The 20,072-nt window shown below is 43.3% G+C and overlaps 2 protein-coding genes across 5 annotated transcripts in view; both read right to left on the minus strand.

Moving 5' to 3' along the window:
• The window catches only part of LOC149449234 (cytoplasmic FMR1-interacting protein 1), a 161,514-nt gene extending 151,088 nt beyond the window's left edge, over positions 1-10,426 (minus strand). For 2 of the 4 annotated variants that reach the window (XM_089693504.1, XM_089693507.1), the window contains exon 1: positions 10,189-10,426. The gene's annotated coding sequence lies outside the window, so the exon portion shown is untranslated. The other 2 variants (XM_089693505.1, XM_089693506.1) reach the window with 2 other exon arrangements.
• A 5,758-nt stretch (positions 10,427-16,184) lies between these two features.
• The window catches only part of TUBGCP5 (tubulin gamma complex component 5), a 62,685-nt gene continuing 58,797 nt past the window's right edge, over positions 16,185-20,072 (minus strand). The window contains exon 23 of the mRNA XM_089693512.1: positions 16,185-16,538. Coding sequence (XP_089549638.1) covers positions 16,492-16,538 — 47 coding nt within the window. The 3' untranslated portion in view covers positions 16,185-16,491. The remainder of the gene's footprint in view (positions 16,539-20,072) is intronic.

Consider the following 20,072-nt stretch of genomic DNA (forward strand, 5'->3'; position numbering starts at 1 on the left):
CTGAGTCCGTACACTGCTGTGAGCATCATGAAAGGTTTCTACTCTCCCCGTTGGAGTTCGTATTTATTTTACATAATTGAGAATGCAATAGGAGGAATAAAAATATGAAGTGGGCTGCAACACACAACATTTCCAAGTGCACAGGGATTAATTCAGAAATTAGTGCCAGGAGATAAGTATCTAAGGCAGCAATGGGCAAACTACGGCCCGGCGGACCTTTTAATCCAGCCCGCGGAGCTAGGCTCCCGCTAGGCTCCTCTCACAGTCCGCCCTGAAGACCGGTGTAGCATGAAAATCTGTCTCCTATGAGGATCTGTAGCCCCTCGACGTATCTGCGCATGTGCCGGAGATCGCCGATCGGCTGCTAATGCCTGAAACTGGCACATGCGCAGATACGTCGAGGGGGACAGATTCTCATAGGAGACAGATTTTCATGCTACACCGGAATGGCGCGGGAACACGGCGAGAGGAACGCGCGGAGCAAAGGTAAGTGAATTGACACAGGGGGGACTTGGGGACTTAATATGGGGGATGAATTACTATATGGGGGACGAATTACTATATGGGGGACGAATTACTATATGGGGGACGAATTACTATATGGGGGACGAATTACTATATGGGGGATGAATTACTATATGGGGGATGAATTACTATGGGGGATTAATTACTATGGGGGATTAATTACTATATGGGGGATGAATTACTATGCTTACTATGGGGGAATATTACTATACTTACTATGGATGACACATACACATCATTCATCTACTCTTGGTCCGGCCCCCGGGTCCAATATATGAACCCATTGCGGCCCTCAAGTCAAAAAGTTTGCCCACCCCTGATCTAAGGGCTCATGTACACTGCAGCTGATAAACTCACATTCAGGAGCTTTTCTGTGTTTTTTTTCAGCAGCCCTTGAACTCTCCCTAATGTTTTATGTGTCCATGTACATTACGTCGTTTACAAGCAGTTGAGTTTACAGTCGTTTTTTTGAACGCACCAAACTTGCGTTCAGGAGTAGATTTTATCAGTGTTTCAGCGCTTGTAAACGTGGCTAACCGCGTTTAACGGTTCCATATCCAAATGCTGTCCAAAGCTTTTTTTCATCATCAGAAATGCATGCAAAGCATTTTCCATGTATACAAATGGACCTAGTACACCAGTGCAGTCAGTTCCAGGTTTTGCGTGAAGGAAAAAAATAGTAGAAGGTACTGCATTATGCTCATGATGGGATCCATAGTGAATACAACCAGAAACGAAAGGTAATCTCAACACATACTGATCTCTCTGCTTCTGCTCTCTCTATTTCTCTCAAAATGTCTGAAATTGTACATTTTTTAATGTTTTTCGGTGCATTTTGGAAGGTCTCCTGATGTTTTAAAAACGCTTCTAAACACAAATACGGCTAAACAGACGTTTTTTAACCTTCATTTTCCAGCAGTCAGTCTCCATCGTTACGAAGTGTTTTCCAAATGTCCCGTGTACATGAGCCCTAAGACATAAAAAGCCAGGGGCCAACTCAACCTACTAGATTCCACCTTTAGCTAAAAACATCAGATATGGGTGGACTGGCCCTTTAGCTAAGGAAGCCACTTGCCACACTCACTTGATGATGCTGGATTTTCAAGTTATTTTAAATTAAGGGAAAAGCTGGTAAGGACCTCGCAGTAAAGCTGGCCATGTACTAATCAAATCGTTGATTAGTGTGTGGGCTCCTCTGCTCAGCAGAAGTCGATTATTTGACGCCTATTGAAGGACCATGTTGGAAAATTTTCCATTGATCAGCAGCTGCAGCCGCTGATCAGTGTATTCTGAGAATACAGTGTCCCAGTGAGGGGGTACCCTCCATCAACCGATCTCGTGTGGATGAAGGAATCAGTGCGTTGGATGAATTAAATAAAAAACTGTGTAAAGCAAGCTTAAAAGAGAAGTATGGGTTTACATAAAAAATCTGTCCCCTGCCATCTCTAAAACTGAACTGTGCGATCAAAGTCCACTGACTACTCAGCCCTCAGTGTTCGGTGACTGTAAAGTCACCAGCTCTCTGCTCCTTCAGCACTCACTGGAGCATTGGCTGTAAGGAGAACTGGAGCAGCTGGCTCAGGCTCTTGGCAGATCACTGAGGAGTGCCGACAGGGGACCCGAGAAGAGGAGGATAGGAGCTGCTCTGCACAATATCATGCAAGCTGGATGCAGTGCAACAGTAGTAGTCTGCAACTGTGCTGTAATAGCTGCCCAATGTAGTCCCACTGTATCTGCTGTGACTATACCTTAGGGTCTCGTTCACACATATAAAAGCATATGTCCATGGAGGGCTGTGTTTAACTGCAGGCAGCCTCATAGATGTCAAATGGGTTGCATTGCCTGCACGGACACAGATGCTGCCCCCAATTCAACATTCGTGCAGGTGTACAATACACAAACAATAAAACGTTTAACAAAGTGGCAAAAGTTCACTGTGTATAACTTTCCTAAATAACTGTGCTGTGATCACAGCCTAATACACCACTTATTCAAATATTTCAAATGTATTAAAGGATCACAATACTAATCATTACATTGGAACAGCCAGGAATACCAGATAAGGTGGATGTGTCACAATAAGGGACTCTGCATGTTAAAGACTTATCCACAAATGCTTCAATTGTTTGTTTATGGTCTGTCCATACTGTGAGACAGAAACAAAAAAAGAATAGTAGCAATAAAGAAAGTAAAGGCTCCTCTGAGACACATGCATAATTAAGCATACTTTGAAATAAGTAATAATACCGTTTATATTCCCTGCTGATTATCAAAGGATAGATAGCTAAGGCCACATACAAATTGTCAAGCCTATGAAAATTACAGCAGGACTGACGCTTTAAAACAATGGAGCAAAGAAAGCATGTTTACATTGTCTGAATAAGTCCCTGTTCACATAACGCTTAGCGAGAATCGGGTTCACACTAGCAATTACGAAAGTGTAATTCATACACCTTGCCACGTGCTGCGCATAGGGCAGTGCCTTCACTTGAATTGCCTGCCTTATGCACGATTGTCATGCCAAAGAAGTGTCAGAGAAGCTTCAGCCCTGAGCCAGGCATGTTTTTAGACATTTTACTGCAATTTGTGCATGACAATCGCGGCAAATGTGAAGAGGGCTTTAACCAAATTAACTTTTCTTCCAGAGCACCACCTTTGACTACTGAAAACTTTTTTTTATTTTACTTACATTTTTAGGCCTGGTATAGTTCACAACCTGGCGGGCTGCATGCTCGGATAAGGGTCTGGTATGTCTTTTTTTTTTTTTGGTATGGGGGTTACCCTCAAAATCCATACCAGACCCGAAGGGCTTGGTATGGATGGAGGGGTGGCCCCCACACTGTTTTTTAATTATTTTTTAATTGCTGGCAATTCTTTTACATTCAACTGACAGCTGAAACATTAACGCATGGTTTTCACTACTAAAATACCGCATGACTTGATAAAATATCTCATGCAGTATTTTAGTAGCGTTTTTTAGTGAATTCTAACTTTTTTTGTAAAAAAAAATGCTATGTGGTATCCTACCACATACTCAGATGCGGTAAGATAAACGCTTAGTGAATTATGCCCAATATCATCTATTGCATCATTTGTTGCTAGGTTTTGGGAATAAAAACTTGCCAAAAACATGCAAATCTGCCCAATTTGAGCTACAAAAGTAGCTCCAAAACTTTTATGAGCTTCAGGCAATTTTGAGTGGAGATGTGATCCATCTCCATAGAGCAATATTGATTTTTTCCCCCTTGAGCATTTTGGAACTTTCTGCTACAAAACACTGAGGTGTGAATGCAGCCTAAAAGTGGCTGCAAAAACGCCTTGTGTGCATGAGACCTTATAAATCAGCTCCAGTTACTTCCTCTAGGTTAGTAATTATCAGACAATACAGAGTTTAAAAACTTTCTCATGTAAAAGGGCAATCTGTAAGGATTAAAGATAGCCAAACACACATCAAAATTTAGCAGATTCCTATTGAATTAGCCGAAATTTGAGCAATGGGTGGCCCTGTCAGCATCACCTGTTTCAACAAAACTCAACTGAAAATTTGAGCTGGGTGGAAAATTGTCATCTGAACAGTGACTGCATTCAATCAGATGCAGTCCGTGTTTGGGTATTCAGACAACTGCAGGTGCTGTTGCTATCTAAATACAATAGCTGGCAGGGGAGATTCTGCCAACTTTTGAAATGAATGGCCTTTACTGAATGAAAACTGCATACATGGTTAGAAATTTGTTGAGAAAAATTTTCCATCCAGCTCCTTCAAATTGTCTCATTACTGCAGTCAAGAATGAACGACGATTTGACCCACTAATTATTAGAAAAACGAATAAAAACTCTTAGAACATTGTTTTCCTAAGACTTATTGTTCTAAATTCAAACCATCTATGGCCAACTTAACCTTCTCCAAGGCTTGCCTCACATTATACAATTTACCAAAATCCATATAATATGAGGTCAAACCTAAACCACGCTTTCAATTGTGTCCAATTAGGTACTCCCTTGCACTACATAGTTGAAAGTAAATCTAATGGAAATTAAACAGAAAATTGTATAATGTATGCCAGCCTAATTGTCCTGCTGACCACTGTCACCAAGACAAAGTGAGTAGAAATCCAAAGTTTTACAGTTATCCCCAGAACAGAATGCCCATTGACACCATTTGCTTTGGGCAATTTGTCTTGTTTTATATGAAGTCGGGTCACACCACTGGGATGCTGTGGTGTGCACTGAAAAAGTACTGCATGCAATACTTTTTTTTTTTAGTACAGTTTTTTGTGATGAAAACTATTGCACCATAACATAGCTGCAGTCAATAGAATTCAACGAAATGTGACTTGTTCTAATAAAAAGAAAAAAAAAAGGAAGAAAAAGTAAACCATGTGATGTGTTGGGATCTGTGCATCAGCACTGTTCATTCCAGCACACCAGAGGCCATGTTTCAGCTGTTTTGCTGGTGTAAACAAGCTCTAAATCTGACAAATGAGAACACTGCAGGACCCGTTTCAGTTTGGAGAGAAGTCCTGTTACTTCCTGCTGCGTCTCTGGGACAGGAAGTGAAGGGAAATCACCCCAATCAGAAGCAGAAAACAAATATTAACTAGGAGGGTTTACAGCCTCCCTACTCTATTCAAAACTAAACAAAGAGGCTTCTACTATACAGTACCTTATTCACTTAACTGCATAATTTCATACTTAAAAACATTACTGAATTATTATATCAATCCAATCAGACAGCATTTTGAGATGTGATTGTGATCTGTACACATTCATCTTCTAGCCAGGCAGCTACACTTTCAACTACTGAATAGCTTAATGACACTCCATAAGCACACCATACGTTACAATCTGACTGGACAGTCTTCAAGGCTTACCAAACATGTTGCAATCTGACCATACAATCAATCTAAAGGTGGCCATAGGTGGATTGAAATTCGGCTGGTTAGGCAGAGAGCGGACGAATTTCGATCCATGTGTGGTCACTGCAGCTGCACAGAAGTCAATCTACAGAAGTCGATCTACCTACTGACTTCTGTTCAACCACCCTGTTGGATAAAAGCCACTCAATCAGTGGCTGCACCACTGATTAATGTATTCTGAGGGTGGGGAAACTCTGCTGTCAGAAAACAACAATGCAGAGAGAAAGATTCGCTGAATGGAATAAACTGAACCATGTATGGCCAGCTTTAGATCTACCAACACTATGTAATACGGGGACCTACCTAAACTATACAATAAATCTGTATCCAATCAGGCATGCCCTTGTACTACATACTTGTTGGTAGATCTAAATGAGATTGTACAATCTGACTGTAAAGTGAGTGTGGTGAGCTTTAAGCCCTGTATACACGGGCCAAATATTGTCTGAAATTAGCAGGTACAGCAGAAACCGTCCGACATTCAGCCTGTGTGTGTAGGTCCTTGTTTGACAGAAGCAGATCTAACAGCAGGCTTCTGTCGAACGAGCTTGCTGGAAAACCAGCAGACGATTGGCATTCAATCAGCACTCTCAGCCAATGGCTCGCAGCACTGACCAGTGTGTTCTGGCAGGGGGTGGTTTCCCTGTAGAGAAGACAATAGCTCAGCAGAGCGATCACTGTACTAACATCGCATCATTACTATAGAGAACTCCTCGGTTTTAGATCCTCAGTTATTTTTCGTTCAGCTGAACAATACAAAATGTCCATGCATACTAGGCTTTGGATCATTCTACATGTCACAAACTGACTCTGCAATCTCTGTACAACCAACTTTAAAATCTACCAAAGCTATATAATTAAAGGACCAACCTAAACTATATATTCAGTCTGTACCCAATCAGGCAGACCCTTGCACTATACAGGTGAAACTCGAAAAATTAGAATATCGTGCAAAAGTTCATTTATTTCAGTAATGCAACTTAAAAGGTGAAACTAATATATGAGATAGACTCATTACATGCAAAGCAAGATAGTTCAAGCCGTGATTTGTCATAATTGTGATGATTATGGCTTACAGCTCAGGAACACCCCAAATCCACAATCTCAGAAATTAGAATATTACATGCAATCAATAAAACAAGGATTGTACATAGAACAATATCGAACCTCTGAAAAGTATAAGTATGCATATGTACTCAGTACTTGGTTTGGGCCCCTTTTGCAGCAATTACTGTCTCAATGCGGCGTGTCATGGAAGCTATCAGCCTGTGGCACTGCTGAGGTGTTATGGAAGACCAGGATGCTTCAATAGCGGCCTTCAGCTCTTCTGCATTGTTCGGTCTCATGTCTCTCATCTTTCTCTTGGCAATGCCCCATAGATTCTCTATGGGGGTTCAGGTCAGGCGAGTTTGCTGGCCAATCAAGCACAGTAATCCGACGGTCATTGAACCAGGTTTTGGTGCTTTTGGCAGTGTGGGCAGGTGCCAAGTCCTGCTGGAAAATGAAGTCAGCATCCCCATAAAGCTCATCTGCGGAAGGAAGCATGAAGTGCTCCAAAATCTCCTGGTAGACGGCTGCGTTGACCCTGGACTTAATAAAGCACAGTGAACCAACACCAGCAGATGACATGGCTCCCCAAATCAACACAGACTGTGGAAACTTCACACTGGACTTCAAGCATCTTGCAGTGTGTGCCTCTCCATTCTTCCTCCATACTCTGGGTCCTTGGTTTCCAAATGAGATGCAAAAGTTGCTCTCATCAGAAAAGAAGACTTTGGACCACTGAGCGACAGACCAGGTCTGTTTTTCTTTAGCCCAGGTAAGACGCTTCTGACGTTTGTTGTTCAGGAGTGGCTTGACAAGAGGAATACAACATTTGAAGCCCATATCCAGGATCCGTCTGTGTTTGGTGGCTCTTGATGCACTGACTCCAGCCTCAGTCCACTCCTTGTGAAAGTCCCCAACTCTTTTGAATGGCCTTTTCCTGACAATCCTATCCAGGCTGCGGTCATCCCTGCTGCTTGTGTACCTTTTTCTTCCACACTTTTCCCTTTCACATAACTTTCTATTAATGTGCTTTGATACAGCACTTTGGGAACATCCAACTTCTTTTGCAATTACCTTTTGAGGCTTTTCCTCCTTATGGAGGGTGTCAATGATGGTTTTCCGCACAACTGTCAGGTCAGCAGTCTTTTCCATGATTGTGATTCCTACTGAACCAGACTGAGAGACCATTTAAAGGCTCAGGAACCCTTTGCAGGTTATGGCTTAATTAGCTGATTAGAGTGGGACACTTTGAGCCTAGAATATTGCACCTTTTCACAATATTCTCATTTTCTGAGATTGTGGATTTGGGGTTTTCATGAGCTGTAAGCCATAATCATCACAATGATGACAAATCACAGCTTGAACTATCTTGCTTTGCATGTAATGAGTCTATCTCATATATTAGTTTCACCTTTTAAGTTGCATTACTGAAATAAATTAACTTTTGCACGATATTCTAATTTTTTGAGTTTCACCTGTATGTTTGTTGGCAAATCTAAGGCTCACCATACACATTACAATCTGGCATTACAAGCAAGTTTAGATTTAAAAAAGCTATGCAATATGAGGACCTACCTTGCACTACATAGTAGTGTTGGTAGATCTAAAGGAGATTGTACAATCACACTGTAACATGTACCCAAGATCTACCAAGAACTAGGTAGCTCAGGGGTCCACTGTTCGGCTAGTTCAGGTAGGTTCCCATAATACATGGTTTCAGTAGATTTAAAGGATTAGTTCACCTTTGGAACATGTTACGTGTTCCACCCGTTTTTAGGGTGAAACATGTTCCCATAGCCATAGCCACGCCCCCCCCCCAACAGATAGTATGGGGAGACTTCTCCCCATACTGTCAGATTTGAAAGCAGCGTGGCCGTGCAGAGCTCCGCAAATGTGATCGAGTCACTCATTCACAGAGTTTTGAGACTGAGTGCCTACAAGTCCCAGCAGCCGTAGTAGCTGTAGGCTTGTAGTTTTCAATGAACTATCATGGCGCTTTGGAGCACTGTGGTAGCTCATTGAAGCTTCCTATCAGAATATCTGCTTGTCCGGACATTCCATATGGCAAGTAGATATTCTGACAGGTCTGCAGAAGAGCTGGATGGCATCAGTGATCGCTGGTGCAATGCTTTACAGGCTCCACTGGACAAAAATAATAAATGCACATTTTTTTTACCAGCAAAAAAATGTGCATTTATTATTTTTGTCCAAAAGGTGAACTTATCCTTTAAGACTCACCACACATTAGGATTACAGATGAGCTCAGATGTGGTTGACACGGGTCTGAACCTGCCCGAGGTATCCTAAGGCTAGGTACACACCTATGCAGTTTGCGTTTAGTCAGTTTCTGCGTTGCGCTTTGCAGTGCATTTTGCACTTTTGCTGTGTTTTGTTTTTTCTCTTGCTGCTAGGCAGATTTAAAACGCATCAAAAACACGGCAAAAATGCAATACATGCTTTTCTGCAGTGTTTCCATTGAAGTCTATAGAACCAAAAACGCAACTTTTTGCATTTAAAAAAAGTCCCTGACCCTTTCCAAAAAATACACCGGGTGAAAATGCGGAGATGTGAACCTGTCCCATAGGAAATCATGTTAAATGGACTGCTGTGCTTTTCTGCAAAACACAAAACGCTGCAGAAAACGCTTAGGTATGAACCTAGGCACAGACGCTGTCACTGCAGACAGCCAATCATAAGTGGCAGAGGTATTCCCTGCCACACAGCTACATGTATAAAAGGGGGGTGTGCATGTGGGGCTACATGGTGAGGAATGCCTCAGCCACTTATGATTGGCTGTCTGCAATGACAGCTTTTGAGCAGGAGAGCACAGGCTAATTCAGACTAGTATTTGAAGACACCTGGAGCTCCTTTCTAGTTACGATCTGACTGTACAATTTCCATACAATCAACTTCAGATTTACCAAAACGATGTAATTTAAGGACCTACCTCACCTATCCAATCAGGCAAGCCCTTCCACAAAATACTTATTGGTAGTGCTAATGGGGATTGCACAGTTTGTAATGTGTGTAGCCAGCTTACAGCTGATTGTACAGAAGTTGTGTGGCCAGACTAACGTGTAGGGCGAGCATTTCATCATGGGGAACATTAGGGTCACAGCAGCTTCTACATCATCACGGAATAGCTAATGTGCATTGTGGTGCAGGCAGTACCAATCCCGCAGCATCACTTTTTTTTAAGACCAACTTTAGTGAAATGTCACACAAGTTCTATTGGTTGGACGTACTGTTTCAGCACACACTGCGGTGGTGTGAAGTGTCCACATGGAGTCAAGCTATATTTCCTTGTCCTGTGCTGGTACAGCCACCCAATGCACCTGGTGTGAATGGGCCCTTACAAGGGACACAGATCTATTATAGGGGACTTCTAGAAAGATCCCACAGATCACCACCCTATCAGGACAATATATACAGATGATGATGATAGGGTACCTCACCCTAGTAATAGCTGGGATCCCCACACCCCTCATCCAGCGTGGGAGGAACATCACACCCAACACAGACAGGTCAGATCACACACATTCCAAAACATGGGGAGGGGGGCAGCTAGGTCTTAGGGGGGACGCCTGCTTCCTCCTACATGACACACAGGAGCTCAGCATGTACCAGGCACCCCCTCCCTTATGTACCAAGCTTCTTCGTGGAGCTCAGGGATTGCCGAGCACTGATTTCACTTCCTCACCCTCACTTCACAACTTCTCCGGCCCAGCGCTCACTCCCGGTTTTCCGGCTCTGGTCACTGCCAGCTGCTGCACTGCTCACATGGAGGACTTCTCTGCGAGGGCCGCCTGCACCGGAGCGGACGTAGAGCTCCGGGGTCCCTTCTCTACCTTCCCCTCAGAGCAGGCTACGAGGCCGAAACTTCCTACAGGCGACCAGGAAACACCCTTCCTTCCAGGCCACAGAACAGGGGGCAGGCACTGCTCCAACCGAGGTCCCGCCTCCAGAGCCAGGACTCACACCACGCCCATCAGCTGTGAAACAACGCTGCTTGTGCAGCCTCTCACTGCTGAGCCTGCTTGTGGGCACAGCTTCTCCCTGTGTGTGGACAGTTTCACTTTGTGTGGGGACAGCTTCACTTTGTGTGGACAGCTTCTCCCTGTGCGTGGACAGCTTCACTTTGGGCACAGCTTCTCCCTGTGCGTGGACAGCTTCACTTTGTGCGGGGACAGCTTCACTTTGTGTGGACAGCTTCTCCCTGTGTGTGGACAGTTTCACTTTGTGTGGGGACAGCTTCACTTTGTGTGGACAGCTTCTCCCTGTGCGTGGACAGCTTCACTTTGGGCACAGCTTCTCCCTGTGCGTGGACAGCTTCACTTTGTGCGGGGACAGCTTCTCCCTGTGCGTGGACAGCTTCTCCCTGTGCGTGGACAGCTTCACTTTGTGTGGGCAGCTTCTCCCTGTGCGTGGACAGCTTCTCTTTGTGTGGGCACAGCTTCTCCCTGTGCGTGGACAGCTTCTCTTTGTGCGGGGACAGCTTCTCCCTGTGCGTGGACAGCTTCACTTTGTGTGGGCACAGCTTCTCCCTGTGCGTGGACAGCTTCACTTTGTGTGGGGACAGCTTCACTTTGTGTGGACAGCTTCTCCCTGTGCGTGGACAGCTTCACTTTGGGCACAGCTTCTCCCTGTGCGTGGACAGCTTCTCCCTGTGCGTGGACAGCTTCACTTTGTGCGGGCACAGCTTCTCCCTGTGCGTGGACAGCTTCACTTTGTGTGGGCAGCTTCTCCCTGTGCGTGGACAGCTTCTCTTTGTGTGGACAGCTTCTCCCTGTGCGTGGACAGCTTCACTTTGTGTGGACAGCTTCTCCCTGTGCGTGGACAGCTTCACTTTGGGCACAGCTTCTCCCTGTGCGTGGACAGCTTCACTTTGTGTGGGCACAGCTTCTCCCTGTGCATGGACAGCTTCACTTTGGGCACAGCTTCTCCCTGTGCATGGACAGCTTCACTTTGGGCACAGCTTCTCCCTGTGCGTGGACAGCTTCTCCCTGTGCGTGGACAGCTTCACTTTGTGTGGGCAGCTTCTCCCTGTGCGTGGACAGCTTCACTTTGTGTGGGCACAGCTTCTCCCTGTGCGTGGACAGCTTCTCTTTGTGTGGGCACAGCTTCTCCCTGTGCGTGGACAGCTTCTCTTTGTGTGGGCACAGCTTCTCCCTGTGCGTGGACAGCTTCTCTTTGTGTGGGCACAGCTTCTCCCTGTGCGTGGACAGCTTCTCTTTGTGTGGGCACAGCTTCTCCCTGTGCGTGGACAGCTTCTCTTTGTGCGGGGACAGCTTCTCCCTGTGCGTGGACAGCTTCACTTTGTGCGGGCACAGCTTCTCCCTGTGCGTGGACAGCTTCACTTTGTGCGGGCACAGCTTCTCCCTGTGCGTGGACAGCTTCACTTTGTGTGGGCACAGCTTCTCCCTGTGCGTGGACAGCTTCACTTTGTGTGGGCACAGCTTCTCCCTGTGCGTGGACAGCTTCACTCAGTGTGGACAGCTTCTCCTGTGCGTGGACAGCTTCTCCTGTGCGTGGACAGCTTCTCCTGTGCGTGGACAGCTTCTCTTTGTGTGGACAGCTTCTCTTTGTGTGGACAGCTTCTCCCTGTGCATGGACAGCTTCACTCAGTGTGGACAGCGAAGTCCTTGGTACCTTATTTCCCCCTATAGAGTGCAAGAACAGTTTCCTTTTCAGCAGTGTCTTCATTCTGCCCATTTTATCTTTTCTTTGCACATTGCCTATTTTGGAGATATGACTTTAAAGTGTTACTAAACCCACAACAGTAAAATCAGTCTGTATATGCAGTAAAGCATGGGTAAGCAACCTTAAAGAGGTGGAGAGTTATTTATTTCAGGTACTTATATAGCGCCACCAATTTACACATGAGTCCCTAACCCTCAAGGGGTGTACAATCTAAGGTAGATCTACCTGAACAACATGGTAGAAGTCAAAGATCACCTGGCCCAGTGTCAACTCCTCACACCTAATTTAACCACCTCCCGTCCAGCCATTGTATATAAATGGCCGGAGGGTGGCAGTGCAGGGGCGGAGGGCAGTTTATAAACGGCCCCCTCCTTGTGCGCGCTCCCTGGGAGCATGCAGCACCGCAATCCGGTGCCCGCCCGCTGCGTCCTCCGGACACAGTGGAACACCGATCATCAGACGTGACCTCTGTGCGAGGTCCTGATCATGTGATCACTGATTGGCCAATCAGTGATCACATGCAGAGTAGTAAGCAAGATGTCACTTCTGACATCATTGCTTACATGTGAAATCTGTGAATAATCAGAGGTCACATGGTACAAGGCTATTCACAACAGCCTTGTACCATGTGACAAGCTGTGTCCAATCACAGCTCACACAGTAGTTCTCAATGGCTGCAAGAATGCAGTCAGAGAGAAGGAGAAATTATTGCTTTTACAGCCTTTATGGGTGTAAAAGCAATTGGTGTAAAAAAAAAAAAAAAATCATCACCCCCCACAAGTAGTACAGTGTCACCATGGTGACACTGTACTGCTAGGGTGACAGTATGTAATAAAAATAAAATAAAAATGTATAAAGTTTAAAAATTATAATTTTTGGTTATAAACTAATTTGGGTTATTTTATTTTTTTTTAACTAAAAAGATAACGGAATACATTTTTGCCAAGATTTATGATGAAATATTATTTATTTGCAAAATTGTATAAGAAAAACTTTTTCAAAATTTTTGGACTTTTTCATTTACATAGCAAAAAACATAAAAATACCACCAAAATAAAGCTTTATCTGTCTCAAAAAAATGCTCAAAAATTCATATGGGTACAGTGTTGCATGACCGTGCAATTGTCATTCAAAGTGTGATAGCGCTGAAAGCTGAAAATTAGCCTGGACAGGAAGGGGGTAAAAGTGTCCGGACAGGAAGTGGTTAACCACGTTCCCTCTGCCCCAGAACTACTGCTACAGGGTGGCAGGGCTGCGCAAAATCACGTACAGTGCCTTGAAAAAGTATTCATACCCCTTGTAATTTTCCACATTTTGTCATGTTACAACCAAAAACACAAAATGTATTTTATTGGTATTTTATGTGATAGACCAAGACAAAGTGGCACATAATTGTGAAGTGGAAGGAAAATGATAAATGGTTTTCAACATTTTTTACAAATAAATCTGTGAAAAGTGTGGCGTGCATTTGTATTCAGCCCCCCCCCAGTCAATACTGTGCAGAACCACCTTTCACTGCAATTCCAGCTGCAAGTCTTTATGGGGATCTCTCTACCAGCTTTGCACATCTAGAGAAGGACATTTTCCCATTCTTCTTTGCAAAATAGCTGAAGCTCTGTCAGATTGGATGGAGAGCGTCTGTGAACAGCAATTTTCAAGTCTTGCCACAGATTCTCAATAGAATGGCTCAGTCAAAGTCCAGACCTAAATTCAAACACATGAATATGCTTTGATCTAAACCATTCCATTGTAGCTCTGGCTGTATGTTTAGGGTCGTTGTCCTGCTGGAAGGTGAACCTCCGCCCCAGTCTCAAGTCTTTTGCAGACTCTAACAGGTTTTCTTCTAAGATTGCCCTGTATTTGGCTCCATCCATCTTCCCATCAACTCTGACCAGCTTCCCTGTTCCTGCAGAAGAAAAGCATCACAGCATGATGCTGCCACCACCATGTTTCACAGTTGGCATGGTGTGTTCAGGGTGATGTGCTGTGTTAGTTTTCTGACACACACTTCAATTTTGGTCTCATCTGACCAGAGCACCTTCTTTCATATGTTTGCTGTGTCCCCCACATGGCTTCTCGCAAACTGCAAACAGGACTTATGGCTTTCTTCTTGTCACTCTTGCATAAAGGCTAGGTTTGTGGAGTGCATGACTAATAGTTGTCCTGTGGACAGATTCTCCAACCTGAGCTGTGGATCTCTGCACCTCCTCCAGAGTTACCATGGGCCTCTTGGCTGCTTCTCTGATTAATGCTCTCCTTGCCCGGCCTGTCAGTTCAGGTGGACGACCATGTCTTGGTAGGTTTGCAGTTGTGCCATACTCTTTCCATTTTTGGATGATGGATTGAACAGTGCTCCATGAGATCTTCAAAGCTTGAGATATTTTTTTTATAACCTAACCTTGCTTTAAACTTCTCCACAACGTTATCCCTGACCTGTCTGGTGTGTTCCTTGGCCTTCATGATGCTGTTTGTTTACTAATGTTCTCTAACAAACCTCTGAGGGCTTCACAGACCAGCTGTATTTATACTGAGATGAGAGTACACACAGGTGGACTCTATTTACTAATTAGATGACTTATGAAGGCAATTGGTTCCACTAGATTTTAGTTTGGGGCATCAGAGTAAAGGGGGATGAATACAAATGCATGCCATACTTTTCACATTTATTTGTAAAAAATGTTGAAAACCATTTACCATTTTCCTTCCACTTCACAATTATGTGCCACTTTGTCTTGGTTTATCACATAAAATACCAATAAAATAATTTACGTTTTTGGTTGCAACATGACAAAATTTCAAGGGGTATGAATACTTCAAGGCACTGTATATATACATGATTTGCATTTCCAGGTAGGTGGCGCATGCACCCCGCCCTACCCGCACCGCCTTTGGCAGCTAGGGATGTCAATCACCAGATCCCAGCCGGCACTCACCGATTATCAGGCAAAAAAATAAAAAACAGAGTTGATTAAATACCACCAAAAGAAAGCTCTACTTGTGGGGGAAAAAAAATTACATAAAATTTAATTTATGTGTAGTGTTGCATGACCGTGCAATTGTCAGTTAAAGTAACAGCGCCATATCGCAAAAAGCCTGGTCAGGAAGGGGGGTGAATTCTCTGGAAGGCAAGTGGTTTGCCATAGTATCGTGTCACAATCGGGTGCATTGCACAAAAATCGTGGGCTTAAATCAGGTGATGAGGAAGCAACATATCGCCTCACCACCTGTCAAAGGAACTGGGATTGCTTTGCAGAGAAGCAGCAGTGCTTGCTGCACCTGTGAATGAGCCCTTATTTGTAAACAACAGCGGCACCCCAAGGGCTTGTTCACATGTAAAGTTAGGGGGGGTGGTAAAACCCTGCAGTTGAATCATGCTATTAATGCCACACGCCCCCCCCCCCGATCCATACCCCTTTAGATGCTGAGGCAGCAGACAAAGGTGTACACATGCCGCAGCAGGAATTGGTGGGAGCTACCGCCTGTCAACCGAGACCTCGTCATCTAAAAAAAATGCTATACATTCCCTTTAAACAGATGTTAAAGTGCTTATAGTCTTTGGTGAGGTTTAGATAGCTGCTCAAACATTACAGAAAAAAAACACAGCCAAATTACTATTCAGCATCTGGGCAATTTCCAAGGCTGTGGAAATCATTGCTTTGTGGCTCTGAAACAGAGGGAACATTCTGTCCAGAGAATGACAATTTATCCAGAGTGCCTGCAAAATAAATACTCAGCGATAAGCACATTTTTGTTTCAGCACAGCATAATCATTCTCCCTTACAGTCAAGCTGTCATTTGAATTAGTGGGATGTGTTTTCTATGCTGCCTGAAACCGTGCACTGTGAATGTATGATAGTAAAATGATTAGCTATAGGACAGGAGCTAATGGTCCACCAATGTAGTAATGTGAGAGTACGCAGTCAGTTCTAGGTTTAAATTTCCCTTTTACATCAAAATTTTCTGAGCGGGTCAGTAATTACTAGCCAAAAGCAGACATACGAAGACTGAAAACAAAAACATTTTTAATGGTAACATCACAAACCTTTACTTTAAAAAAAAAAAAAAAAAAGTATATATATATATATATATATATATATATATATATATATTTTTATATATATATATAAAAAAGAAGATATCTTTATTTACAGATGGAAACATTTAGAATTAACACATTATTTAACAGTGATATATAGTACACAATATTTTTTTTCAAAAACTTCTCTTTTATGTACAATAAGTACACACAAGTTTGCTTCATCAATGAATGAGCTGCCTTTATGGTCTTCTATCCATACTGGTGCTAACTTTGTTCCATACCAGCCATCAGCGATAAAGCTAAAGACTCCACTGTAACAAAAATTACAGAAGTTAACATTTTGTTTAACAGCTCACTAATACAGTAATGTTTTTTTTTTTTCTAATAAAGGTCACTATATTTTAAAACAAATACAGATAGCGTTATTCTTCTGTAGGGATTACTGTCAACTACATTTATTTTTTTATTTCAGGTACTTATATAGCGCTGTCAGTTTGCGCAGCATTTTACATATTAATATTATACAGGATTTATATAGCGCCAACAGTTTGCTCAGCACTTTACAATATAGCAGGAGACAATACAGCAACAATACAGTTCAATACAAGAGGGATAGGAGGGCCCTGCTCATATATCTATTGTACATTCATATCAGTCCCTAACCCTCAAGGGGTGTACAATCTAAGGTTCCTAACTTACATTCATACATACACATACTAGGGCCAATTTAGACAGGAGCCAATTAACCTACCAGCATGTCTTTGGAGTGTGGAAGGAAACCCACACAGTCACACAGAGAACATGCAAACTCCAGGCATGTGGTGCCGTGGTTGGGATTCAAACCAACGACCCTAGTACTGCCAGGCAGAAGTGCTAACCATTTAGGCACTGTACTACATGTTGTAGAATAGCTCTATGCAACATGCTACTTGGCTTTAAAAGAAACTGAACTCTGGAAGCTGTGCCAAAAAAAGAAAAAAAAAAAAAAAAAAAAAAAAAAGCAGGCAGAAGGCACAGGCCTAGTCACCAGTATTGTCTGCGATCTCCCTGCAGTTGACCTTTCTCTATAAATGACTTACAGGGGGTTATTTACTAAAGCTGGGGAGTGCAAAATCTGGTGCATCTCTGCATGGAAACCAGTTTTCAGGTATTATTGCCAAAGGTTAATTGAACAAGCTGAAGTTAGAAGCTGTCTATCATACACAGCGGCCCCAGATTCTGAGTGCACCAGTGTTAGTAAATCTACCTCAAAATGCTTTGCTCTGTGTGGAGGCAGCTATCTTAGTAAGAGCTTTTTTTCGGGTGGCGGCGTGCATCGTGATTGACGTTGGATCTACTTCGAGGGACATTCTTTTATTTTTCTTCTTTTAATAAAGGACTTGCCAAAGACTGTCTCCTGGCTTTTTTCACACCAGTTATTCTTGTGTTAATGGGTAGCGGTACCATGCAGCCCATACGCATTCACATAGAGGGGGCCGGGATCTGGAGGCCCCCTTGTTAAAGAGGGTTTCCAGATTCAGATAAGCCCCCCGCCCGCAGACCCCCACAAACACAGTTCAGGGTAGTGGGGAAGAGGCCCTTGTCCTCATCAACACAGGGACAAGGTGCTTTGGGGGGGGGGCTTTATCCCGCTGCCCCAAAGCACCCCACCCAATTTGAGGGCGTGAGGCCTGGTACGGTTCAGGAGGGGGAGCTCAATCATCCCCCCATTTCTTGACCTGCCGATCTGCATGCTTGGATTAGGGTCTGGTATGGATTTTGGGGAGGATCCCCACCCCATTTTTTTTTTTTTAATTTTGGCGTGGGGATTTCTCTCAAAATCCATACCAGACACAAAGGACTTGGTATGGATGGAGGGGGGGACCCCGCACCGGTTTTTAAATTATTTTTAAATGCCGACAATTCTTTTACATTCAGCTGTCAGAGGGGAACCCCGCTGACAGCTGAAACATTAACACATGGTTTTCACTACTACAATAGCGCATGACTTGATAAAATAACATGTGGTATTTTAGTTGCATTTTTTAGTGAATTCAAACTTTTTTTTTTTTTTTTAATGCTATGCAGTATCCTACCGCATACTCGGATGTGGTAAGGTACCGCTTAGGCCCCGTTCACATCAAGCACGACTTTGAAATAGTGCGTCTTACAGTGAAGTTGCACAATTTCAAAGTCGGGGGACCAGCCGATTTCATGTGCAATTTACAAGACATCTGATACAGATGGCTATACAAGTCACACCAAAAATAGTGCATGTACTACTTTTGAAAGTCGGAAATGCACCGATATGACCAATCAAATTGCGGACAATAGGGTGCAAGTCGCAGGCTATGCAAATCGCATGCCAAGTTGCACCGATGTGAACGGGGGGGGTTACTGAATTGTGCCGTGTGTCAGATGTCTTGCAAATCACGCCTGAAATCGGGCGGTTCACTCGAATTTGAAATCATGCAACTTCACTGTAAGTTACACAATATCAAAGTCGGGCTTGATGTGAACGGAGGGTAAACAGACATACAGTCCATTCTTGCATCTGTTTTTGCACTGGTAAAGGATGTAAAAACCGTATGCAAACTGATGAAAAACAGATATGGACTGATCCATTTTTTTCTTTGAAAAAACCTGATTGAACTAATAACAAAAATTATTATGTGTGTGAAAGGACCCAAAGACTAGCAGTGATAGGCAGCAGTGCCTAATTACAGATATACAGCTATAAGGCTATGGGCACAGGAGTTCCTAGGCACCCTCACATATAAGGCACTGTTCTGAGTAATTCCAGATAAAAAAAATTTTTTTACATTTTTCAGGATACTACTTAGGAACAATTAGCATTTCTAGTTATTCCCTATGACATAGCCTTTCTAGGTCATAGCGAATCTTCATTCTTTGTTCAGTAATCTCCGTAAACATTTACGTACTTGTCCTTGCCCTTAACTTAATTATAGTAGTTTTTGAAAATCATGTAATTTTGGAAGAGTAACCCTTGAAATGACAAGTGGTTATAGCTTTAAATAGAACAATGATTGTTACAATGTTTTATGACAAATACTAAAATATTGTAATTACTGTAAACTGTACCCTAAGTCTAAAGTCATACCATGCAGCTGCAATGGAGCGCATGCAATTTTCCACACTTTCCCGAATGCAGGGCAGCCTATTCATTTCAATGAAAATGTGCATCCCGGATCATTTTGCAAAATTGCATTGCGCAGAGAAGAATGGTGCTACTGTGCATCTACTAGGCAGCACGTTTTTTGTGCGTGTTGGAAAGCATGCAATTTTGCATGCATTCTCAACAAACACAGAGTGTGAATCTCCGTAAACCTAACCTTCGCCTTAACCCCATGATAGGGACATAATTCAGGCTCCAGCCTCACCATTTACATTTTTAAATGTTTCTGTGCTTTATCTTCTTCTCACTATAGAAATTCTACCTTCTTTTGTTTTCTTTCTCTGAACTCCACACAGAAGGAGGGCAGATCTGCCCATCAGCTGATGTTTGCTAGGTAATTGCCTGGCATCATCCAACCCTCAGTATAGGGGAGACATGCAGGATCTTTTAGACCTTGGATGTCTCAAAAAAGAGAACCTGTCACCAAAAATCATCACATAGGGGACTTCGTGTCCCCTATGTGATAAAAAAAAAAAAAGTTAAGTGAAATTTTTTTTTATATTTTTAAAAAATTAAAGTTACCCCCAAGCATTTAACTCCCCCAACCCCCACATATGTACAAAACGTACAAATGTAAAAGCGCTGGGGTGCCTACACATGAAAATGACAATTGCAATACATGTTACATATCGCCGTGCATGCCAGAGCGAAAGCAATAATTCTAGCACCA

Source organism: Staurois parvus, unplaced genomic scaffold (genome assembly GCF_062004578.1).
Source record: "Staurois parvus isolate SC_StPar_1 unplaced genomic scaffold, SC_StPar_1.0 ptg000634l, whole genome shotgun sequence".
Classification (NCBI taxonomy): Eukaryota; Metazoa; Chordata; class Amphibia; order Anura; family Ranidae; genus Staurois; species Staurois parvus.